Raw genomic sequence first — 26,903 nt, forward strand, 5'->3', positions numbered from 1 at the left:
AAGAAAGAAAGAAAGAAAGAAAGAAAGAAAGAAAGAAAGAAAGAAAGAAAGAAAGAAAGAAAGAAAGAAAGAAAGAAAGAAAAGAAAAAGAAAACAGACAGACAGTTTTATTATAGTTCTTACAGGTTTCAACTCAATCTTAGAAATATTTTTAAACTATCCAACTGTGAGAACTCAGGAGAAAATATCAAATCTCTGGATTGAATTAAAGTAATTAAATGGTTCATGCAACTTGCCTCATCATAAAAAATGCAGTGTTTGCTCAAGTACTCAGAGTTATTTAAGCTTCCTTTCAACCCCAGAATTTAAAATCTAGTTTGAAATAACAGAAATTGCAGACAGTCATTTTGCTGTTTTAAGTGGAAGTACTAACAATTAAACATAAGTAGAAACCTGGCAACTAATTCATCAAAGGCATACATTTTCAAAGGGTTCAAGAATGGTTGTTTGTTTCCAATCGGCTTTCTGCACTGGTTGGTTTTTGTATAATGAACTTTATGTTATCCACTTGAGTAAGACAAAAATAAAAATTAAAAAGTGTGATTATCCCAAATACATACTTAAACCATTGATTTCAGTGGTTTTAATTACTAAACCTTTGCCAATTGCTCCTAATTTCTTCCTATTTTCTGATGGAAGTGCTAATCAAAATTAAAATAATTAAAAGGTTTTCATCAAGAGAAAGGAAGTGAAGCAGGGTTACCAGATCTCTGCTTTTTATTACAGCAGCAGCTTTTTTATGGTAATTAATCCAAGACTACTAGCAATTTCACTCTTAAATAACAAATCATTCTCTAGTTTCTTGGCTACCACAAGTCAGCTTCTAAATTGGGAGGCTTAAAGTCTTTTTAATAAGACTTCACCATCATTTGAATGTACGCTCCTTTCTGTGGTACAATTTCAAGGGTAGTCATTTCTCCTTTTGTTAATTTCTAAGTTCACACAGCATTCTCCCCTGAGGAAGCATGAGCATCTCCATAGCTTCTGAAGTATTAATTTAGGTCATGTGTGACCAAGATGGCAGGCAAGATATTTGGAAAAGTATGGTGGTGGGGTTTGTAGGAGAAGCTTAGAAGTGTCCCATGTTGTGAGGAAGTCAAAGACCTTCTGTACTCCTACCAATTTGAGCTCTCAATTTCCAGCCCAGCCCCTCTCCTTCACCAAAAATACATGTCCAGTCAAGTAACACATTCCAAGAGTGAAGAAAGGCATAATTTGGGGATATCAACGAGCCTCAGTGAAAAAAACAAAACCAAACAAGAAAAAACAGCAAGGGATTCACTTTGGTTGGGCATAGAGCAGGTTTAGGAGTAGGGAATCTGGCAAAGAAGTTAGGAAGAGGAACTGGTGGAACGAGATACCGCTTCACACTCAGTAGAATGGCTATAAACAAAAAGACTGACAATACCAAGTGTTGTAAGGGATATGGAACAACGGGAACCCACATACATGGCTGATGAAACTGTAAAATTGTATTGTTGCTTTGGAAAAGAGTTCAGCAGTTCTCTAATAAGCTAAATTTATTATACACCAACTAATTCCATTCTTAAGTTTCTAGCCCCTAGAGACAGAAAATAGATTATTGGCTGCCTGAGGCTGGGAGTGAGAATGGAGGTTTCATTGTAAAGGGGCATAATGGACCTTATGTGGATGATAGCTATACAACTCAGTAAATTTCCTAATATTCTTGAATGAAAACAAGCGAAAGGTAAATTTTATAGTGTGTAAATTCTATATCAATATAGTTGTATAAAATTTTTAAAAAGAGGAAGGACTGGAGGTGTGAAGACCAGGCTACTTTGACCCAATTTGGGAGGCAATCAAAAATGTTGCATAGTTGAACAATGGAATATTACTGGACATCCATTTTATCAACTTGTTCTTTGGTTCATTTCTTCTTGTTTTGACCTTAGTCCATGCTGTTTCCTTTGCCTGGAATACCATTCACTCTTTGTCTACCTAAATCTTTCTCAGCTTAGATGTTACCTACTCAGGGAAACCTCCTCCACAACTCCCATCCCTGCCTAGGTCTGATCTGTCACATGGATTTCTAGCCACCCCATCCTTGTCCTTCATAACACTACCAGTAACACTAATGAATTGTGTCATTTCTTGTTATCCGCTTGTCTTCCCCACTAGGTTGTAAAAGCCACTTGAGCAGTAATGGTATCTTATAGCAATAGTAAGAGCTGAATAAATATTTATTCAATGTATGAATATACATTGAATAAATATTTCAAGTCAAACAACTTGATTCACCGAAAGCTATAGAAAAAGTGACCTTGAGATTATTCATGTATTCAAACTACATCACTAAATCACTTGTCTTTTGAATATCTTCTTTCAATTCTCATTCCAGGTCCAAAATAAATGCCACTTCTTCCATCAAGCATTTTATGAAGTCCCTAACTTAGACTATATTATTTATGAACACATTGTATTCCCTTTCCTAGACTGAGATCTCTTTGAGGGTAGGATATGTGTCTGATTCCTCTTTTGAAAGTAATAAGCATGTAATATGTTTCTGATGAAGGAATTTATAAGTAATAAATACATACATGTATCTGACAAATAGCAGTTGGGCCCAGGTTTGTGTGGTCTGTTGAATATTTTATATATAGTACTGCTTCTCAAAACTGAATGTGTATACCTGGGGATCTCGTTAAAATGCAGATTCTGATGCAGTGGGTTTGGGCCAAGACAGGATGCTGCATTTCTTTTTCTTTCTTTTTTTTTTAGCTGAGTACAGGGAACTTTATTGGTGGTACATGACAAAGTGGGGCTCCCTAGGCCCTTCCCTCTTCAGGGGGTCTGCATGGAAATTGTGAGGAGGGGACATTCTCAGTGTGGTGGGGACTGAGTGTGGCAGGGATTCCCAAGCAGCTGAGGGCCTCTCTCTTTCTCTCATGCTCTCACTGGAGCTGATGGTCCTGGGGTGTTACTCCTTGGAGGCCATGTGGACCATGGGGTCCACCACCCTGCTGCTGCAGCCAGACTCATTGTCATACCAGGAAATGAGTTTCACAAAGTGGTTTCTAACAAGTTCCCAGGCGTGGGCGATATTCTTGGTTGGCTGACTGCACTTTGAGAAGGGTTTAAAGCAGGGGTTCACATTGTTCATTTTAAAACTAGCCATCTATGAAGTGCATCAGGTCAACTTCAATAAAAACTCTATGACAGCCAGGTTTGCCAGTTTGCAGAAACTATCTAACTCTTCTCTCTCACATCAGCATTTGTAAAATTAATGTGTTATAGTGGAAAATAACATGCAGATTAAACAGGAAAATTTTAATCTTTTTTTAAGAATATAGCTGGCCATCTTTAAGAAAGATGATATATCCTAAATAGTTTTGCAAGTAATTTTTTTTCTTTCTTGCATTTGATGTCTAAATAATTTTGGACATCTTTTTATTACACCATATTTCTGTCTTATTCTTAAACCTGATAACACTTGATTTGCCTTCTATAACCTATTTATTTCAAGTGTTCATATTTGAATTTCTTTGGGAAGAAAGTAAATCTGATGGCTCACTGATGTTTGAAAAGCCTGAATAAACTTGGAAAGGCCACAGAGTTAGGAGAACTGACTAGCTAAACTGCTACAGTATGCATTTGGTATTACAGGAGGGAAAAGTAAAATTATTCTTTACCTGAAAGTGACTTCTTACAGCTAGCGCATTGTGCTCTTTCCAAATTCAGCAGCAGTTCTATCAGTAGTGCCATTGAACCTGGGTATATTTACTATTTCTTTCAACATTAAAAATAAACATAGTGTTTCTCTTTTTCTTAAAGCATCAGTGAAATTATGGAAAATCACTTAAAACCTGGATTCATCATCACAGTAGAGTTTATTATGAAAGCATGTAGTATGTATCTAAAGCCCTAACACATGGGATGAACGTTTTACTGCTACCCAGATTTGTGTTGAACGAAAACATTGCGTATTGGAAAGGAGAATTCAACAATGAACTGTTGAAATTGTGAGATTAATGTTTTAAAAGCTTTACACCTGTTTACAATTTGGGGACAAAAAGGCAGGCTTCATTTTTCATATGTTTGATGAAAACTGGCTTAAGATATTTGTAAACAGAATCAAGAGCAAAACTGCACAAACTTGCACATTGGAAAGTGCAACAAGTTCCCGTGATTGCAGTAAACATATGTACTCTTCTAAAAAGATGAGAATTGAAGACTTAGCCAGTCAGATGAGTTTTTTCATGAACCCATTGTGGAAATCATTGGATTAACTGAGTCAAAGTGATTATGCATTCTTCATCTATTTAGTTAGCACTTTGTATCGTTATATATAGTTTACAATACATGTATAACTTGTAGCTAGAAGCATTTTGTGTCATTAAAGCTCCCTCTCTCTCACACACACACACACAAATAAAGCAGGGGTTCAAAATCTTGGCTTCTTCTTGAATCTACCCGGGAATAAGCCTCAAAGAAATACTGATGCGCGAATCCTAATCTCAGAGATTCTCATTTTTTGGGTCTGGGCTGCAGCTCAGAGATTCTCATGTTTTGGGTCTGGGCTGCAGCTTTGCCATCAGGATTTTTTTTAAAAAAACTTCCCAGGTGTTAGCCTTAGAGGAAGATGGGTGAGGGTTATATAGGAATTCTCTATACTGTCTCTCTACTACTAATTTAGGGCATGAGAAATGGCTGATTTTAAGTTACAAGACCCAGGTTAACTCCTGAACTTCATGCAAGTCCACTAGTCTTCAAATGGTCGATGCATGCTCAGAAATAGTCTTAGTCTATAAATCTATTTGATGTATACCTTGGGTTCAAAATATTTGTATGAGTATCTTGCTGACCTGGATTTGCAAATCCGTTTCCTATCTCAAGATACCTGACCGTTTGCAGGTCAGTTCCCAACCTGTACGACTTTTTCAAGGTTTCAAGGTTGAAGGTCAATAATATCGCTTTTCAGGCTAAATAGCATGATGAAGTTGGCTGCCTTATATGATGTCATCCTAAATGACAGACTAAATTGCCTCTCAAATTCCCAAAAAGCAAGAACCAATTTTTCAAAATAAAATTAAATAGGTACTGCTTTAACCTACTGAATTCAACAAAAAAGTATAAATTATAATCCTTTCAAAAGGCAGTCCTACAAGGTATTTGAAAGAAGATATAAATGAGAATATAAATATACATGCCAAGTGGAAGAGGCTTTGGTTTGGGAGTACATAGCCAGTTCCAATGCTGGTTTTGAGCTATAAGGCCGTCAGCAAAGGTTTAAAGGGGGACCCTGGCTACTTTTCTCAAAGAGCTGCAAAAAGCTTTTCTTGAGCCATTCCAATCCCATGCTATTAACAATCCTCTTGTTCTATATATATGGAAAAGGAGGCCAGCCTTGCTAAATTCATCCCTGGACCTCTTGAGAGCCGTGGGTCTGAGACTATCCTTCCAAGGCTTTGAAAAGTTGTTGGTGCTATTTTCTTTGTCAAATTGTGTTGGCAATATGCCTTCAGGAAGCTTGGTGATAAAAGGGTGTGATGAATAGAATTTGTATGTTTAGAATATCCAGAAGCTTTAGGGTGAGTTATGGAAGGGACACATTTCACACAACTTTCCCTAGATTTGCTTCCAGATTTACAAGTGTTCCCTGGGGGCGTGGTTCTCTTCTTACTCACCCTGGAGTTCAGGGACACTGCAGTCAGCAATTTCCCTTTGCAGTGGGTTTGGGGAGGTGGATTCGGTTGCAATACAAATAGTTCCATGTTCCCTCTACCTCTTAGCAGCTTCTTCTGTCTCACTGGAAGAGCACTTTGCATTTCCTGTTTAACCTGATGGTTCAGGCTAAACCAAAACCACCAAATTTTTCCTGGTTTGGGGTCCAAGTAGCAAAGTCTCACTCCACTCCCAGCCTTCCTCAGCAGATGTTGTCCCTCCCCCATCTGTCGAGGTGTCTTCCCAGATCAAGTTAGATTTGTGAGTCTGAGCTGAAGTTTTGTAACTTTGCCTCCCGTAGCTCTCAGTTGGAAATAACACTCCCCAAGATGAAGCTTTGCCTAATATAGTAAACCACTCTGTCATCTGGAGAAACAGCTTACTGGAAAGGAGAAAGCATAGACTTGAATTGTTCAAAACTGGCTTTGAATGGCATAACGCTCTGGAAAATGTGTTTGCAGTTTCTTATAAACATATGCTCACCATACGACTCAACAGTCCTACTTCTGGGGATTCTACCCTTGATAAATGAAGCCTTATGTTCACATAAATACATGTACATGAATGTTTGTAGTAGCTTTATTCACAATAGCCAAAAAACTAGAAACAACTTATGTGTCATTCAATGGGTGAATGGTTCGGCAATCAATAGAATACTACTCAGCAATAAAAAGGAATGAACTACAGGGACACTCGCAGAATCTCCAAGGCAGTATGAATGAAAGAAGCCGATCTCAAACTGTTACATAGTGTATGATTCCATTTATATGACATTCCCAAAAAACCAGAATGACAGTGAACCAAATATGCAAAACCATAGTGAAGAACAACAGATCAGTGATTGCCAGAGGTTGGGAGGCTGGGAGGAGGGTCTGACTATAAAAGGATAATGTAAGTGAATTTTTGGGGGGTGATGGAATAGTTTTGTATCCTAATTACAGTTGTGGTTATATAAATCTATACATGTGTTAGAATTCATAGAACTACACACCAAAAGGAAAAATATCCATTTTACTCTATAAGTTAAAAAAAATAAACTGTCTTTGAATCTAGGCACTTTTTTTTTTTTTTTTTTAGCTATTTGAGGATATGGTATTTGACTTCCTTAAGGCTTGATTTCCTCATGTATAAAGTGGCATTGTTAATAATAGTCATCTCATAAAGCTGATGAAGAGATTATATGAGGCCATATGTAGGAAAGGGTCAGGTATACGGTAGGCACACAATAAATGTTGCATTCCTTCCTTTCTTTCCTCTTTCCTTTCTTTCCACACATAGGTGTGTCCTATGTGTTGGGGTTTAGAAGTCTGTGTTTTAGGGGCCCTGATATTCCTTAGGAGCCACAGTGGTGAGCTTGAAAAGAGCAAGACACGGCAACTCCAATCACAGTACATAGACATTAACATTTTTTTAAAAGACAACTTTCCCAGGGTAAATCAAAGACAAACTTTTTTTCTCCACCTTGCCTCCGTCTCCTTTTAAAAATGGTTCTAGGAGATGTTTTCAGATAGAAGATGAATTTTAAGGTATCTGCTCAGGCTTCACATGTCTTTAGAAGTGTGTAAAAAAAAAACAAAACAAAACAACCAACATTTTACATTTTGGTGTTTTGTTATTAGGGTCTGACTTTACCTAGAACAAATGACACCTGAGGGTATAGGGTACACTAACTAGGGCAGGGAGAACGCACACTTGCTAATAATTATTGCTGTAGCTATGGCTGCTGTGGCTGATCAGATGGAACCTGCCAAGGGTCTGATCTTGCTTCTCTGAAGTCCAGAAACCTGGCCATTTAAGGTTGGGGTGGGCTCATCTTTCATTTCAGGGGCCTCATGCTACCATTGGTGGTTCTGGGGGCTCTTTCGTTTATGAAATTCTATATTTAAATGAATATATATGAAATCCAGGTTGTTTAATTAAAGTTAGACTGAGGAAAGGAACTACAAATGCAGGAAAAGAGTGTGTGTGTGAATGTATGTGTGTGTGTGTGCATTTGTGTGAGTGTGTGTGCATGGCCATCTGGGTTTTTTAAGGACATACTAGGGGGCTAAATGCCTGGGACCTCCACTTCCTCCAATTTGATGAAGACTGCTTGTGGTTTTCTCCCAGCCAGATCATCTAGCACTGGGAGAGATGGCCATGCCCTGCCTTTATGTGTTTGAAATCTGTGCTCCATTCAAATGCCTCTGTTGTCACTTGACATAACTGTGCTTAGGATATGTGGGGGCAGATGGGTGTGGGATGGACTTGAATGGCAAGACAACCCCAGACCCTCTAGAAGTATGCTCTGAACAACCCCAAGGGGTTCCTGAGGTCTGTTACAGTCTCTCTGTCACTGATCTCCAAGATCAAGGGCCCAATGTGCCACCCAAAGCCTTTATGGTGATTAGGCTATTTATTGTTAACAACAATTTCATTTCCACTCCTAACTCTCTGAGGGAGGGATATATTTCCCAGCCCTATTGACCAATGAGACGTTACAAGACACGATGCAAGGAGAGGCTTGAAACTCACCTATGATTGCACGTTTTTCTATTTCCACCGTCACTGCAAGCACATGCTCCTGCTAGCCCACTGATCAAAGAAGGATGAGAGACATGTGGGGCTGACCTGCACCCAACCTATGCCTTGAGCCTTAATCCTCTGACTCCCAGCTGACTCAGAGACATAAGTGAGAATAAGGTAGTGATGTTTTAAGCCACTGAAATTTGGACTGCTGTGTTACACAGCATTATTGTGGCAATGGTTAACTGCTACAGCCCTATTCCTGCCAAAGTATAGCATAATCCATTGGATGGGAAAAGGATCCTTATGCAAAACTTTATTGTCCCTTCTACAAGGCAGCCTTGCTATGCCAGTGGCAGTCAGCCCAGCATACCCTCTTTCACACTTCATCACTAAGGATCTAGTGTCCCACATCAACATCCACTGATCTCCTCTTCCTCTTCCTTATCAACATCCTCTGCACTCTCTAAGATGCCCAATCATCCCTAGTCTTGCTGTGACAATGTACTTGTAAATGAAGCACACCATTGCAAAGTTGTTTTCACTTTTTCATTCCACTCTGTTCTTTCTGTGCAGTTTCTCATTTAGGGTGTTTTTTTAGCATAGTCATTCAATCAAAATTACACTCTTTCTAACACTCTCCATAATGGAACAGTAAGCAACAGCAAGAATTTGCCATAGGGACATTCAACACATTCAACATTTTCTCTTTCCAGAAGCAATGTTAGCCAAATCTAGATTTCAGGAAACCAATACTTATCTCCAATATGTGAGTGTTATAGTTACTTAGGAATACTCAGTGAATGACAAAAAGAGAATCAGCATAAGAATTTACATTACTAAAGTTTCAGGCATTAAATTATCCTTCCCACTGGCCAAATTGAACTCCCTGTTAGTAAGACATGCAAATACTTAAGACATCTTTATTTTATAAAAACATCATTTTCACTCATATGCCTGGCACATGGTAGACATTCCACAAATATTTACCGAGATGAATATGTGTCTTTCTTTTTCCCAGAGAGAAGATGTCTCCTGAGAAATAAATCTGTCTTCCTTCAGCACATTTCACCCCATTGACCAGCCATGGTTGTTTCCCATCTTCACTAAAGTTGTTCTGAATGTGGTAATGTGATTTTCTAAGCAATGTATATGTTCTTCCATGTGTTAAAGGAGGCGTGACAGAAATCAGTGAATTTTTTTCTTTTTATTCTATCTCCTTCTACTCCTCCCAAGTTGTCTCAATACAATTCATTTTCCAACACCGCTATAAAATTGGGAATGTTTTTGACATTCTACAGTCAAAGGTGTGTTCAGAAGCACTTAGAAGTCACCAATGTGAAGAACTCACTATGTGTCACAGTCATTAATACTGTTTGTCAAATATTTCCATCTCGCTGCCTTTTGAGCGCATGGTGGGATTACACTTCCTGGCCCTTTATGGCTAGATGGGGCAGTGGGTCAAGGGGCCGCAACTAGAGGTAGTATGTGTCACTTCTGGGCCAGAGAATTTAAGTGCCAGGGTGGGGCTCTCTGGGGCTCTCCCTCCCTCTGTCATAGTGATTCCTAACATTCAAGATCAGATATTCAGTCAGCTTCAATCCCCATGTGGAGTTGACCCCGGATGAACCAGGCTGGTCATGTGGTATAAGCGATAAAAATGGTATAAGTCTCTGTTGTTTACGGACCACCAAGATTTTGGGGGTGTTTGTTTTCACAGCATATCCTGGCCTAGCCTGATAAAGTATCTGACCAGAGTATTTTGCCATAATTTACCATGACTTTACAAACCACCTAGCATAAAATGAAAGCATAGGTAGCATTTCTAAGGATCTCAGGGATCAAGGAAAACATCAAGATGTCGAAGTTTTGTCTAGACCCCTGTACAGATGCTGCTTTGCTCATCTCTCTTACCAACAGGCTGGAATAATGGGCTCAGATGACTTCCTTCTACACCTGTGGCTCCTCAAAGGGAACGCCTTATAGGATGGCTTGTGCCTGGAAGGACACTGGAGGAGTCTTTGATACATCCACAGAAATCCTATCCTATGCCCACAGGAAAATAGCACAGGGTGACTATACTGCCTTAAAAATGCTTTAGAATTTTTTTTTAAATCATGAAGTCAGACCAGCCATCATAAGAGTAGATGTTGGAGATGATTTAATGCAATAGTTCATATCCTAATCCTGGACATCTAAAAATTCTGAGGTCTAGTCCATCAATCAGTCAACAAATACTGTTTTTAGTATCTACTCTATTACAGGCTTTTCACTGGTGATTGGGATGTTGCAGTAAACAAGACAATTAAGAGCTCCTTTTCTCAAAAAGCTTGTATTCTAGTAGACGGCGACAAAGCAATAAATGTATACACAGGCAAATAAAACATGTCAGGTATGGATGTGTACCATGATGAAGATAAAATAGTGTAATGATTTATATATAACACAATTGCCAAACTATGACCCATGGGCCAAATCCAACCTGCGGCCTGTTTTTGTATGGCCTGTTAGCTAAGAACCATTTTTTACATTTTCCAATGGTTGAAACAAATTTTTTTTAAAAAAAAATTTTTAAAAAAAAAAATTTCATGATGCAGGAAAATTACATAAAATTCAATTTTTAGTGTCCATAAAGTTTTATGGGAGCACAGTCACACCTTACATGATCTTCCCTGGCTACTTCTCCAACCTCAACAACTGCACTTCTGGCCTCCACTCACCCCACCTCCAGCTGCACCAGCTCCCTGGCTAATACCCAGATATCACAGCCAACTTGCTGTGCCAACCATGGCCACTGCATTGATGGTTGCCTCTGTCTCTCTTATTTCCTTCAGGACTCTGCAGAGACATAACTGAATCAGAAAGGTCTTCTCTGATTTACTCAGTACTGTATCAGCTCCCCCTACTTGATTTTCTTCATAGCATTTGTCACACCTGACATGTTACAGATTTGCATATTGTCTGCCTCTACCCACCATACTTGGAATGCAAATTCCAAGAGCATTGAAACATTGTCTTATTTCCTCCTGCATTCCCAGCCCCTAGACTTATTTCCTACTTCATTCCCAGCCCCTAGATCAGTGCCTAGATATATAGGTGCCCGATAAATACCTGTTGAAAAAAATAAATGAATGAATTGTCAAATATTGGAAAGCTCTAATGACAGACAAGGGAGATTGTTTATGAACTAAGACATCACAACCAGCTAAGGCTTCATGATGCAGTAGCAGGGGGCCTCAGGGTGACTTTGCTGTATAATGCCCTAGTGTCTTGGTAGGGACTGCAAGAACTAGTGGCAAGGAAGACAGAAGAGTGAACCTACCACCAGAAAAGCAAGGGAAGAAGAAATGCTTCCATCTCATCTTTGTCTCATCTCAGTCACATTCCCAATTATATACAGTTTCCACTGTCTCTGTTCATCCTAAGTTGTAGAAAAAAGTTGAGCCTAGAAATGTGCTCAGAAACAATTTTACTGTCATTTCTCTGCCTATTTCTGTAGCACCTCTATTCATTTGTGGTAATAATAAATGTATCTGGGAGTCCCAGATCTTATTACCTCAAGTTCTACATGGAATCATGTGTGTGCGCAAATACCATATTCTCATTCCAGAAATTGTCTTTGGGATTTATAGTAAAGGTTTATCCACAGGTCTAAAACAGGATTTTTATGTTAAGAAATAAGTCATACAAGGAAATACTATATTGAAGATGTAAGATATCGAGGGTTCTATTGTATCCTGGGTACCAATAATATGCGATAGTGATATAAAAGTTTCAGTCACCAGTTATAAGTGAGTAACTGGATTAAAACAGATGTGTATAGAAGCATATAATTCAACACATTTAACTACAAGGTCATAAATAAAGAAGAAATTAATGGAAAGTATTTCAGATGTCTTTTGTGCCAAGGACTCTGCCTGACAGAAAAGTGGACAAGAGTTTGCTGGGCCATTTGACCAACATCAAAGTCAATGGACTTCCCTGTACATGACTTTGGAACTGGAAATAGGGCAGGGAGTAGGAGTGGGACTGCTTCCTGGAATTAAATATGGAAAATACACCTCAGTCCTTGTTATTCGATTCACTGTAGAGACGATTTCAGGAGAAGGCAAGCGACACAAAGGTAAAGAAATCTTGTGAGCCATGTGGCTTCTCATGAAAGTTAGAAGTATCCCACATTCCTGTGGATCTTGGACTGATTCTAGTCTTACACACAATGTGAATGACTCCATCACCCACCAATATTCTTCTACCAGTGTAATTAAGAAAGCAGGTGGATAAAAAAAAAAGATAGTATACAGGGAAGATAAAGCAAAAAGAAACAAATTCTGTCAGAAAAAAGTTGTGAAAGCCTACCATGGCCTGGTATTCCTTTGTTGCAATAGTGACATGTCTTCATGACTCACAAAATTTCTGTGGACAAGAACTGTTTATTAAATAAACCAGAAATAGTGCTGGCCAGAAGACCAATGTGAATGACAGGAGAGTGAGGATGTAGATACTTATTTACCAAATGTCCAGAGTGTCTACCACATTGTACTTAGGGCTGTCACATACAGATGTGTCTATATGCATGGAGCACCCTAGAGTTGTGCAGTGCACATCGTGTACAACTGTATATGACTGTCTGAGCTGTATTAAAAAAACTGGAGAAAATAGAAACAGAAATAAATACCACATCTAGGCTGTAATCTGATTATATTAATGAACCATGCATAGGTACTGGGTTAACCTTATTTCTAGAGGAAAATGTGTTCTTCTTAGACTGAGAAACTTAACAGCTAAACAGTATACACAGTAGATTTGAAATCTTAAGTTGAGATTTTCAAACAGATTTGTCTCAGTTCACATGTTCCAGGCACTGCTGACTCCAAACAGCTATGCTTGCAAGCACAAGTGGCAAGACTAATGAAATTAGGAGGCCTTACACCCAAATGGCATTAAGCACAATTGTCCAGAGTACTAGTAGCTATTTCATGATCGCTACAGGAAGAAAACAATTCTTCACAGACACATAGAACTATTGTAGAGGCAATGCTAGTCTAAGCTGGAAAAGTGGACAATGTTCAAAGCTAGAAAGTGAAAACTGGACTGGGGGTGGCTGGAGGACAACCTAGTAGCAAAATTGGCATCACCATCCATTCTGGAAAAGAAGTGGTTAGAAGAGGAGAGGGTGAGGAGAAAGAAATATACATGGACCAAGTACTGAGGAAGACCATGGAAATTTCTTATCATGAATAAAACATTTTATTTCAAAAAGTAAAAACAAAAAAAAAATTCAAATACCACCACCCTAAACCATTACCATCATGAATATCTTTTCACACTACATTTTAATTTTAACAAGAAGAACTTTAACGTTTAGAAACATTATTTCCTCTTAGGTTTTCTATTCTTAAAAGTTGGGGAAAAAAGAAAACTATGACCAATATTATACATCTCACTATCGCTTACCACTCTGTCACATCTATGCCAAAACTTCTGTTTAACTACGGGCAATCCCTTCCTTCATATTAGAAATAACTTAATTGGGCGAGGGGTTGGGTGGATATAAGTTCAGTATATGTAGCTTCACTTTTTAAAGGAAATTCTGATATATTCTGAAAAAAAAATGCCAATCGTATTAGTAAGTATAGAATGAAAAAAATTGCTAATCATATTAGTAAGTATATAATGCTGCATCTTCCACGCGTAACGACTTGTTTTCTGTCACATGCAAATTCAGCTGCTTTCCTTCATTGCTCCATTCAACAAATTTATATATTAACAGCACATTCAAAGCATTTAAAACTTCGCAGTGCCGGCCGGGCGCGATGGCTCACGCCTGTAATCCTAGCATTTTGGGAGGCCAAGGCAGGCAGATCATGAGATCAGGAGATCGAGACCATCCTGGCTAACACAGTGAAACCCCGTCTCTACTAAAAACACAAAAAATTAGCCGGGCATGGTGGCACGCACCTGTAATCCCAGCTACTCGAGAGGCTGAGGCAGGAGAATCGCTCGAACCCGAGAGGCGGAGGTTGCAGTGAGCCGAGATTGCATCACTGCACTCCAGCCTGGGCAACAGAGTGAGACTCCATCTTAAATAAATAAATAAATAAAACAATAAATAAATAAATAAATAAATAAAACTTCACAGTGCCCAGGACACCTGAGACATTCTTGGTGCTTGCGCTCCTTAAAAGAGCTCAGCAACCTAAAGAATATGACTTACGTCCAACAATTCAGAGTCTCCTTTGCTATACCATCAGATAAAGTAATGTTTTACAAGGGAAATGGAAATATTTTAAAACTCGAGGAGCCCAGCACATCTAAAGGATTTCCGTTTTATGAACTTACGACAAAGCTGGACAGTCTGAAAAGTCTTACTTGCTTCAAACAAGTCAGACTGTTTTCTCCTGTTACCTATGCTTACATTCACACTCCCATTGACCTACAGTCTGGCCTTGAGATCCAATATGAAGGCTGCTGGCAGTACGATGGAGCTGAACACTGTGAGTTCTCCCGTGTACATTTGGAATTTGAAAAGTCAGAAAAGTGCTGGCTACCAAACAAGGTGACTTCCTACTCACCTCCAGCTCAGCGTTCAACATTTTTTAATCTCAACCCCCACCTTCGCCAGGCCATCAACACCAGCCAGGAGCCTTTTAAGACATTTTTCCCTTACGACATTTGAATGCATACCGTATTTTAAAATACATACCATATGTACTCTATGTACGTCTGTGTGTGATGTATCAAAAGAGTAAAACTTTTTCAGCCCTCCCCGAACCAATTTCCCCCGCTGGGGGCGATATCACCCCTGTTGAAAATGCATGTCCTAAACAACAGCTACAAAAACTCAAACTCACATTTAATTGTCTTTTCAAGGCCAGAAGTTCCTAAATCAATAATGATTTAGCACCACTTCAGTCCAAACAATTACATCCGAATCATTTTCAAAATAGAAGCTTAAAATATATACAATCTATGAAATGCATAAAATTGGGCTAAATATTGTTCCAGCAGTCAGTAATGTTCTGGTTAATTTTTTGCATTACCCTCCGTTCGTTAAGCTCTATTTGATGCTTGCTCATAGAACCAAAGATTTGATTAGTGTTGAATTTTACACCTTTCAAGAAGCAAAAAAACCAAACACTCTCTGAGAACACATTTTTCTGAATGGCGGCAATTAGTGATTTGCAAAAGCAGATAGAAAATGCCCATAGAAAGCACTGCAATTTTCAATTTACCAAACAAATAAACTAACCTCTGCTGCTCACAAAGACCTGAAAATAAATGGCCCACAAAGTTATCAGTCATAAAAACAAATCAATGTTTCATTAAAAAAACCACTGTGCCATCTGCATATGCAACCGAGGAGAAACTTCTCCATCCGAAAAGATTCCGGACTGCTCATGTTCTACCGTAACTTCAAAAAACAACTGACCCCACCCCAGCATTTTCAAAGACTCATGGCCAGAAGTTTAATAAGACTAAGGAACAGAACAGTCACTAACAAATGCAGGATATATCCTGTCCAGTCCACTACTAGGATGGTTCTGCATTTTTATATTGTTTCAAAAATAGTGAGGGCAAAGAAAGTCCTCTGTATGAGCCAATAGAAAGAACTTCATCATATTAAAAATTGAGCTCACCTACCTTCACTGGTCCATGTTCGTCACTGGAGCCCTGCACCAGCTGGACGTACAATATCATGAAAAGATTCACCACTACCCACTCTCTGTACATTTTGAATATTTCAATATCCACTGATTACTAAGCAGTTGACATCAGGCAGCTAGAGAAAACTGTTTCAAAAGGCATTCTCCAGAAGGAAAGTTTGAAACCTCAAAACTTCACATAGAAAACCAAATAATCAGTTCTGATCAAAATCCAACGAAATTATTTCAGTTAGGCAAGGTACGCTTTTTTCGCACAATCTTAGGGGTGGGGAGAGAGAGATGAAAAAAATTAAAATGTTCTCATGCTCCAAAAATAATCAGAAGGTGGACATGTCTTCTACCTGAAATTAGAAAGCACTGTAAATTTATTTCATGTCCGGCAAATTAAAAAAATCTCTCCACCGTATGCCGCAGGTTCCAGTTGCTTTGTGAGGAGGTGGTGTGGTCACCAATGCTTACAGCTACAGAAAACTGGAACCCAACTCTGGACTGAAACTTTTTTGCACAACCTTCATGGAAGCTTGCAGAAGCATGTGTCTTAAATCTGACACAGATTTTGGCAGAAAATGCAGAGAAGTCTTGGCTGTAATCCTGTTGCGTCCCTACCAGTAGCAGGGCAGTTTTAAGAACTGACTCAAATGTTCAGGGCTGCCGTTATTTTAAAGCAGATAACCTGTAACATGAAACCCCAGCACATAGCTTTGACCTTTGTATCTCAGTAGGATTGCTTAAGAAGGGACCTCAGATGCTCATGCATCTGCTGCCAATGACACACAGAAAGCAATCAAATATGATTTTGAAAACCTGCACATGCACAAAAATAATCAAAACATCCGTCCGTACATGCAAAAAGAGGCAAACATACACAAAATGACTTTTTAAACAGAAGCTTAGGAACTTAGGTATTTCAAATGAAAAACACTGATTTTTAAAGAAGCAATGATTAGGTTTATTTGCATGTGCCAGGAAATATACTACCTTTCTTGTTACAAAAACCATGTTATCACTTTAGTGTGGAATTCTTTAGAAGCACCGGCTAAATAAGCTTTAGAAATGGAATGCCTTCAACGGCTCAGTCTCATAAATGGCAAAATTCCAGGACACATCGAGACCTGCTCTCCTGCTTTCCACTAGTTCCCAATCTTTGATTTCCAGGTTTTGGCCCTTTCAAACCCATTTTTCGCGTTTCTGAAATCAAGAATGGCTTGAGAAATCTCTTCATTGGTGTTCATCACAAATGGACCTAGGGCAGAAAGAGACATTCAGAAAGTTCTGGGTGGCAATATTTTCCTCTACCACTAGAAATGGTATGTGTTTCTGTGGTTCTTAATTTAAAACAAAATCCAAGCACATCTGAAGAGTAAAAGTTTATTTCACAGTGTCCAATCCCCAAGGACTATAAAATGAGTTTTTTGACTAGGTTTGTGTATGATTATTGATTATAAAGATAAAACTTCAGATAAATGCAAGGGCATCTCACCCATTCAGTATAGGTTTCTCACCAGCAATGGTGATCTTTTATATTAAAAAGAGTCTTAGATTTGGTTCTATTACAACCATTTTTGTAGTTATTTTTATAACATTAGCTGATGTCAAGAATTGAACCCATGTGATACAAAGAACTGACAAATCTTATCATAGCTTTGGTGTCTAAGCAGCATATAAGGCTATATACTCATTTGAGGATTCTAAGTCATTTTTTGAAAATTGGCAGCACCTATTGACAATAAACAGAAGATTATAAAAATTTCTAGTCAAACAGCATCATTTTTAAAAAGTTTTCTAGGGTTGGCAAATGTTTGCTAGGAAGGGCTAGATAGTATGTATTTTAGATTTTGTGGGTCAAACAGTGTCTGTCTCAACTACTCAACTCTTTCATCAAAGTGCAAAAGCAGCCAGAGATAATGCAAAAGTGAATAGGTATGGCTGTGTCCCAATAAAACTTCATTTACAAAAACATGCAGTGGGCAGATGTAGCCCATGGACCATAGTTTGCTGACCCTTTTGTCTAATTGCTGGGTCTGAACTCAGATTTTGCTAAAAATGTACCAGAAGTCCTCCCCTAACCTACCAGGAGGCAACGTGTGTTTCTCCCCTTTTCTTCATATATTGTATGGGTGGAGAGGCGCTGGACTGTCTCACTCCCATGATCTGCTAGATGAACAAGGCCAGCTTTTATATGGCATTGACAGTGTCTTTAGAACAGTTGACAGACTTGTTCACTCAGTATATGTCCTCATCCAGTCTGCAGAAGTTCCTGACATTCCTTTTACGGAACTGCCTGCTCTAAGGGGCTTTCTCTGGGAGATTCTGATTAATACATAACTGTATTGCTTAGAGAAAATAACACATTCAAACTTCTTAACCACTGTTATCATATCAACATGGATTTGGTGATCACTATAATTTAAATCTTGAGAAGGAAGACACAGGATAATATGTCTTGATGATGCTGAAATCTTTGGAGAGGATGTGGGGAATAGAATACAAGTAGGAAGAAAAAAACCCAGGCACCTAAATTCATTCATTCAATTACCTAAAGTATTTATTGAACACCCATTAAATGACAGACATTGTGCAAGAAGCTAGAGACATAAAGATGAAGGACAAATAAATGGCAGACTCCCTCTCCTCAAGGACTCAAATCTATCACACAGATATGAAAAGAAATCATTACAAAACTGCGTGAAATATGGAAGGATAAAAGTGTAAAAACTACAAAATCAGCACAGAAAGGGGGAGGAGGAGAAATCCAGGAAAGGATTCACAGAGGGAGTGATGTTTGAGCAGTCACACAAGGAGGAAAGGCATGTTCAGAATTAGCGTGCTGGAGGAATACTGGAGGGGATAGGGGTACCGTGGTGGAGGGAGGGATCAAAGGGGGGAAAATGGCGATCTGAAATATAGGAAGAAACCAGATCCTTTTGGACTTTGGATGCAATCTACAGGAAGAAGTTTGGACCTACTTTTGCAGGTGATTATGAATCACTGTAAGGTTAAGTAGGGAGTAATATAATGATTTATAATTTTTAAAGAAAATTTTGGCATCAGGTGTCTAACTTGGGAGGCTGAGTCAATGGTGGAATTGTTAAGGGTATTTGAGATACAGGACACAGGAGGCTTTGGATGGAGCAAGGTGTTTGGTTCTGGATATTTTTTGTTTTTCTTTTCTTTTTTCTCTTTTTCTTTCTTTCTTTTTTTTCCTTTGAGACTGAGTCTTGCTCTGTCGCCCAGGCTGGAGTGCAGGGGTGCGATCTTGGTTCACTGCAACCTCCGCCTCCCAGGTTCAAGTAATTCTCATGCTTCAGCCTCCTCAGTAGCTGGGATTATAGGCATGCACTACCACGCCTGGCTAAATGTTTGTATTTTTAGTAGAGATGGGGTTTCACCATGTTGGCCAGGCTGGTCTCAAACTCCTGACCTCAAGTGATCCACCAGCCTCGACCTTCCAAAGTGCTGGGATTACAGGCGTGAGCCACCACGCCCGGCCCGGTTCTGGATATCTTAACATAGAGGTACTAGAGACAATACAGTGGTTTCTCAAGCAGAGGTTTTTGGTACATTGTTGAAACTATGGATCTGGAGCTCATGAAAGAAATTTCATCTGGAAATGGAGGTTTGGACTATATTAGGTAGGAAAGAATAAGAGAGTTGTCATATGCAGAATAAACAATAAACCCAAGAGGGTACCCTGGGGAAGACAACTTTTTAAAGGACACGCAGGGGAAAGGGAAATGCAACTTGGAAGATGGGAGCAGGTACTGAGTCAAGGACCAAATTCTTGTGCCTCATAATTTTGCTATGGTTGGGACTTGTGGAGCAGTACTCCCATCCCCAACTATTTTCTGTAAGAATGGTGTGCTTCTAGGCTTCCATTTTGACACTTTCTGGGGTAGTCTGCCATGTTTCTCAATTTATAATGTGCACATGAATCAGATGGGAATCTTATTAAAATGCAGATTCTGATTCAGGAGGTCTGGAGGCCTGAGATTCTGCATTTCTAACTATCTCCCAAGTGATGCTGATACTGCTGGTCCATGGACCATGCTTTAGGGAAACAAGGCTCTGTTATACAGGGAAGCATTGGAAGCTTGGAGTCCCCTAAAGCTAACTGATGAAGCTTATCTCCTCAAATCTTCAAGGAGAAAACTGAATCCAGAAAGCATGTTTTTAAATTGATCAAGTACAAGGGTTGTGAACAAGAAAATTATTTGATAGTTATCTATAATTCTCTTTCAAATTACAGCTTTCATCACTTCTCTAATTAAGCCTCTGAAGCCCCTCTCTTATATAAAATCGTGCGTCTAACCTCTTGTTACGTAGAACTTTGGTATAGTGGAGAGAACACAAGACATGGGGTCAGGAGACTAGGGTTCAAGTCCCGGCTCCACTGCTAACAATCACTTTCCATTAGAGAAGCTACAGGGCAGAGCAACAGATGACCAGCATGGTAAGAGGCAGAAGGGCAGGGTGTTTGGAAAACAGACAGCCTGAGTGTGAATCCAGCTGTGTGACCTTGAGTAAGCCAATGAACCGTTGACCTTCTGCTTCTTCATCTGTAAAATGGGCATGAGAGTACCAACCTCATAGGGTTGTTTTGAAGGTTAAATGGATTAACATTAGCAAAGTGCTTTAACCAATGTCTAGGAAATAGTAAATTCTATGCAAGTATCTGTTAAGTAAATAAATAAAATATCTGGATTTTATTTTCTTCATCTATAAAAGAGGCATGACTACATCATGGCTAAGGGTATTTTCTATCCTAACATTCTATGACTTCCTGTGCTTAATCTGTGGATGAATAATTAAGGACACACGATGATAAGAGGAGAAAGGGTCTTAGCTAACTCATGAGATTTGTACAAGTTCCCAGTCCAAAGATGGTTGTGGCTGCCTTTAAACACGCATAAGTAAAAGAAAAATTTAAATGTCTGAGTTTTTAAAAGTTAAAAAACAAAAACAAAACGCTTTGCTTCTCAGTAACTGAGCTTTCAAGGGACATATTTATTTTGTATGATTACTGTGGGTTTGTATGTGCAGGCATACCCAGTGTCCCTGTATTCCAAGCCACTGGGAGAGGATCCACATGACCCCAGCGTAGGGTGGCTTTGAGCAGTCCCACTCCTTTGATCTGTCACCTAATTCAGTTAGACTCTTGCTTTTCATTATTGGTACCGAGGAGATTGCCTAAAATAAGACTTCCATCTCACACATCTTTTTCCCACCTAAATGTTAGTTACTAGGAATAAAGATTATGACCCTACTCAGTTTGTCTGAAGGCTTTTTCCAGAAAAACAAACTATAATATTGCAGTGCTGTTCAGCTGAGAGAAAAGGAAATAAGAACCACAAACCTTTGGAATGGAAATCAGATGCATACAAAATGGTTGTCAAATGCTACAGGCCGAGGCAGGGTACAATTTAATGTTCCCCCTGAAGTAGTTAGTAGAACAAAAAAGAATATTTTTAAAGTAATCCGTGTTCTTTAAATTTATGAGCGGCTGGCGGTTATCTGCAATCATTGTGGGTACCTGGGAATTCATGCAAGGCAGGGAAATGCAATGGGATTTTAATGCATGTTGAATTTAATAATTGGTGAAGTGAATACATGTTTTGTAAGCATTTATCTAAATAATAAAATGTGTTTTAATTGCTTTTAGATGTTCCTTCATTTAATCAAACAACAATGATATTAAGAAGTCAACACCCAAAGAGTTGAAGTAACCGTTATGGGTACTTAAGCCAGGATTTTCTGCCTCTAAGTGCAGTACTCCTTCCGCTATATCAGTTACCTCTATTCATGTTTTTAAATAAACAAAAAATAACTATTTTCTTAAAAATACTATTCCTATGATTTTTTTTTTTTTTTTTTTTTTTTTTATTATACTTTAAGTTCTAGGGTACATGTGCATAACGTGCAGGTTTGTTACATATGTATACTTGTCTCTTTATAAGATTGAAAAAAAAAATCTCAGGCTGTATCTTATCTTCCAGTTCTCAGATCTTTCTTTTTTTTTTTTTTTTTTACTAAAAATGCAATAGATTACAGGACAGTATTGAAATCACCTTTATTTTTGATAAAGATAAAAAGGATGTTAAAGTTCCCAATAGACTGTAGAATCTTTTTTTCAAGTTAAAATTCCTTATGACATAATACAAAAATGTTCTTCCTACAGTTCCAAACTCAATATCCTACACATAATAGGTATTTAAGAAATGTTTCTTTAAAAAAAAAAACAGATGAATAAACATCATGTATATATTTCCCTCTGATGACAGAAAAATGAAACAATCCTCAGATTTGTAGATGGAGAGACAGGACAAAAAAAAAAAATCCAGCTATTCTTCCCAACAATACTATCCATGTACAGTGTTTTCAAAGAAAAAGAAAATCATTGTCATTTTGGTCTTACCATGTTGAACAACTGGTTCTCTTAACGGCTCCCCAGCAATTAAGACAAAGTGGTTTCTCTTGGGATCCTAAAGTTAACAAAGAAAACATCAAACAATAAACAGGCATTTTCGAAGGTCAAATGGTGAATAGTTTGAAACTGACGTGCCAGCCAAATGGGCGATGTTCCTGATTCTGAATATAATTTTCAAAAATATTTTCTGTGCAACACTCAATATGGAAGTGCTTATTTCTTAAGTTGTTTAGTAGCAAGTAGAACTCAAGAATGAGTCCAGGCCACCAAAATATTAACATTCTCAAATTTAAGAAGGAGAATTTCAAGTAAGATTTCTTTAACTGGAAATATCTTCATGACAAACCATGTGATTAAACTGGCTTGTCATGGGATTTATGATTTCTCAGTAGCCATATAATTTTTAAAAGGGAAGAATCGTTATGCAAATCCAAAATAAGATGTTATTACTTTTGAAAATTATTCCTATTAATGTAAAATATGCCCCAGAAATATTGCACTAAATGGAACCTTATAAAAACAGAGCATCCAAGGGATATCTGCTCACGCAAATTTCCCTCCAAAAGGGTCCTATTACGTTAAAGTCTCTACAAGTTTTTGCTTAGAATTAAGGATTCGATTTTTTTCCTGAAACTGGAAAAAATATTAACCATAATATCCAGTGCTAGTATGGATACAGGGAAAAATACACCTTCAGATATCGTTTGGGAGATTTTCAATTGGTGCAGTAATCCTTCCAGAGAGCAATTTGACAATATGACTCAAAACCCCCAATATTGTTAATGTCCTCCAATCCAGTAATGACAGTTTTAGCAATACAGTGTAAGGGAATTTCACTATTGTAGCACTATTTATCACAGCAGAAATTGAAAACGTTTCTCCAAAACCGAGGGGTTGGTTAAATTATGTTTATAAGAAAAACTATCATGTGGCCATTAAAATTCATTTTCTCAACAAATATTTAAGTGTGTAATAAAATGTTCATAATGTATTGTAAGTTTTGTAAATATCACAAAATGGCATGTATATACTATGGTTTAAAAATACCAAAATGTTAGCATTTATTATTTCTGAATAATGGGAATTAAAGCAAATTTTATTTTCTTCTTTATGCTTTTCGTATTTTTTTAAATTGCTACAAAAATTTGCTAATTTTAAAAGTTAAAAAGAAACATAAAATAAATATTTTCTAAAGTTTGTGTTTGGGGAATTGTTTTATAATCAAATGCATTTCTGGTTTAACAATCATTAGAGCATTTCATTATATAAAACTAAGTATGTTAAGTAATTCACAGGTTATAATTGTAAGAGTCCTATCTTTATCAAAATCATACATATATCATATATATATATATATACTTTTCAGTAATTTTATTTATTAGAAATGGGTGTTTGATTTGAAATTAAGGAGAACTGTAGTTCTGTCAGAAGTGAATTACATATATACTTAGATATATGTGGTGTTTTGTGCCCTGGTAACAATTGAGACAACGTGGCGGTTAGTTGTAACAGGCAGAGTCAGAGGTGCTGCTAGACCTTACCTTGTCCTCATTCTCCTGCATGCCACCTCCAGCTCTTCTTCCTGACTGCTAATTCTGCTAAGAGCGGCTGCAGCCCCATCCCTAGACACTAGGCTGCAGAACTACAGACTTCTCCACTAGACTTCTTTTGTGGCCTCATTGTAGTGCCTGGATATGCTTGGCATTCCAGATTAACTGGTTGGTGACTTTTCTGATACCCCAGCTTCTGCTTTTCTATCTTCATTTCCATAGCTCCTCCCATATGCAAATGCTCCCTCTCTGGGAAGCTGTCTTGTGACTGCCCTGTCGCGAGGAATCCCAAGCTAGCCAAATGGAGGGGCCGCCTAGAGCAGAACTGAGGCACCTCTAAACAACAGCCTCAGCAGTGCCCAGCTCCCAGCCTGCCAGCCACATGAGTGACCCCAGAGAAACTGGCAGAAGAACTCCCCACCACATGGAGAAATAATAAATGATTGTTATTTTAAGCCACTAAATTTTAGCGTAGTTACTCACTAATAGATAAATGAACATTATATATTTCTTTTCAGGCTTCTTTTAGGTTTATCTTACTTAGAATAAAACAATAAACAAAGCCAAAATGACTGTGCACTTTAAAATGAAGCCTTCAAAATTTTTGAAACTTCACCCCAATTCTAATAATAGCATATTTCTAAATATGTAAGTCAATATTATACTATATCATACTTCTACTAATGCAAAGCTCTTTAATTAGAAATTATTATGATGTTACTAGTTCCAGAAGATTTATTACTGAATTCAATAAAAATTAATAATTCCTTAATCTTCCATGTATTTAATAAAAACTACCATATTTCACATGACTAAAATTTGTTTCCCTTTCCTGCCTTCAACTTAAAAAACAAATGGGACTGTAGAGTAGAATGGTTTCTTCAAAAGTCTTGATTTACCCCCCACAATCCCAGGGCTGGGATCATTTAATACATCCACTCAGTTATGATGTTTTGATCACTTCTTTACGTTTAAAAAAGTCTCTGTTTAACCATTTCAAGGCCTATATTTATTTATGTACCATCACTTTACTTATCCATAACCCAACTAGCTATCAAAATATGCAAACATGAACCTAGATGACATTTTCTTTCCTGAACTCGCCTTCTTTGGTGAAATCTAATAATCTTTCCAGATATTCCAGAAAATACAGTGATGATGTGGTTGAAAGTTTCAGTTGCCGTTATCTTGAAAAGTCCTTGTCTATGATGACCTTGTCTATGGTGTCAAATGATGAAAATCATGCAAAAGCCAAGAGAATTAAAGACCTATTTAAAACCCAAGTCCTTGCATGGCTCTAAATTAATGCCTTTATGGGATTTGATTTTAAAAACCCATACAAAAGTAGCAGAGGTCCACTTACTACTTCACCCCAACTAACATTCACCATCTTTTGGCGCCCAGACCATGTCTTTTGCTTTGATGCACCTTCTCAGAGTTTCTGGTACAGAGTTAGGCTCTTCTGGGTTTACTTAATAATTTACTTTTTTGAATTGCTCTTGTTATTCCATAAGTATTTTTGCCAAGTTATGTCTCGCGTTCCGGCCGGGCGCGGTGGCTCACGCCTGTAATCCCAGCACTTTGGGAGGCCGAGGCGGGTGGATCACGAGGTCAGGAGATCGAGACCATCCTGACTAACACAGTGAAACCCCGTCTCTACTAAAAATACAAAAAAATTAGCCGGGCGAGGTGGTGGGCGTCTGTAGTCCCAGCTACTCGGGAGGCCGAGGCAGGAGAATGGCTTCAACCCGGGAGGGGGAGCTTACAGTGAGCCGAGATCACGCCACTGCACTCCAGCCTGGGCCATAGGGCGAGACTCCATTTCAAAAAAAAAAAAAAAGATATGTCTCAAGTTCCACTGATACCAACAATAAATGATCAAAGCCCAGGTGAAAGTTTTACGGTTCACTTAATGAGCTGATAACTTCTAAACTATGAGTATCTACTCAGTTTGTTTCATCAACTATAAATATAAAGCTCAAGATGGCAGTAGGACTCCAAGTATGAATCTAAGGCAGGGGTCCCCAACCCCCAGGCCATGGACCAGTACCAATTGGTGGTCTGTTAGGAACTGGGCTGCACAACAGATGAGTGGCAGGTGAGGTAGTGAAACTTCATCTGTATGTACAGCCACTCCCCACTGCTTGAATTACCACCTGAGCTCTGCCTCCTGTCAGATCAGCAGTGGTGCTGGATGCTCATAGGAGCACAAACCCTATTGTGAACTGCACACGTGAGGGACCTGGGTTGCAAACTCCTTATGAGAATCTAATGCCTAATGATCTGTCACTGTCTCCCATCACCCCCGGATGGGACCATCTAGTTGCAAGAAAACAAATTCAGGGCTTCTACTGATTCTACCTTATGGTGAGTTATAGAATTATTTCATTATATATTACAATGTAATAATAATAGAAATAAAGTGCACAATACTACATGTATTGTAGCATGTATTGTATATGCGCTTGAAGCATCCCCAAACCATTCCCAGCCAATCCTGTCTGAGGAAAAATCGTCTTCCATGAAACTAGTCCCTGACGCCAAAAAGGTTGGGGACTGCTGATCAAAGGGCATGTTTTTGCATCAATAATATTGATTATAGTGATATATTACCTGAAAAAAAATTACCAGAAAGAAACTGTGCTTTAGCGTGACTTATTGCATGCATTTGCTCCTACCAGACTTCATTGTTTATACTTCTTGGGCCAATGAAAAGTTCAAACAATTAACTGTTATCAGCTTAAAAATTTAGTGGTTTATTTCATCATGAACTTTTACACATAAACAAGCAAAAAAGTTGTCTCTAGTTTTAATAGGATGTTTTGTTTTATTTCTCTTTCAATGTTTATTTTAATCAAATGCTATATATAGTGAAATGTTAATCTTTATTATATTAATAAATTTTCCATGAATAGTGCCAGTTAAAAAGCACTGTTACTCTGAAGTATGGCTTTGATGACAGCCAATGAGGTATTATCTTCTTTGGTCCACTATGGGTGAGCTTGCTAATCCATGAGGCTTAAGACCTTCTCAGTAGGATACCACTATAAACATAAGCCTAAGGGTGAGATGGAGCCT

General features: G+C 38.3%; 2 protein-coding genes across 3 annotated transcripts in view; both read right to left on the reverse strand.

The window, feature by feature from the left end:
* FIGF (c-fos induced growth factor (vascular endothelial growth factor D)) overlaps positions 1-16,548 on the reverse strand; it is a 39,385-nt gene extending 22,837 nt beyond the window's left edge. Inside the window, exon 1 of the mRNA XM_011957888.1 lies at positions 15,829-16,548. Coding sequence (XP_011813278.1) covers positions 15,829-15,918 — 90 coding nt within the window. The 5' untranslated portion in view covers positions 15,919-16,548. The remainder of the gene's footprint in view (positions 1-15,828) is intronic.
* A 228-nt stretch (positions 16,549-16,776) lies between these two features.
* The window catches only part of PIR (pirin (iron-binding nuclear protein)), a 118,714-nt gene continuing 108,587 nt past the window's right edge, over positions 16,777-26,903 (reverse strand). For both annotated transcript variants that reach the window (XM_011957886.1, XM_011957887.1), the window contains exons 9-10: positions 22,264-22,330; positions 16,777-17,094 (exon numbers count right to left, since the gene is read on the reverse strand). In XM_011957886.1, the coding sequence (XP_011813276.1) occupies positions 16,982-17,094; positions 22,264-22,330 (180 nt within the window). In that variant the 3' untranslated portion in view covers positions 16,777-16,981. The remainder of the gene's footprint in view (positions 17,095-22,263; positions 22,331-26,903) is intronic.

The sequence above is a fragment of the Colobus angolensis genome, unplaced genomic scaffold (genome assembly GCF_000951035.1).
Source record: "Colobus angolensis palliatus isolate OR3802 unplaced genomic scaffold, Cang.pa_1.0 Scaffold450, whole genome shotgun sequence".
NCBI classification, from domain to species: Eukaryota; Metazoa; Chordata; class Mammalia; order Primates; family Cercopithecidae; genus Colobus; species Colobus angolensis.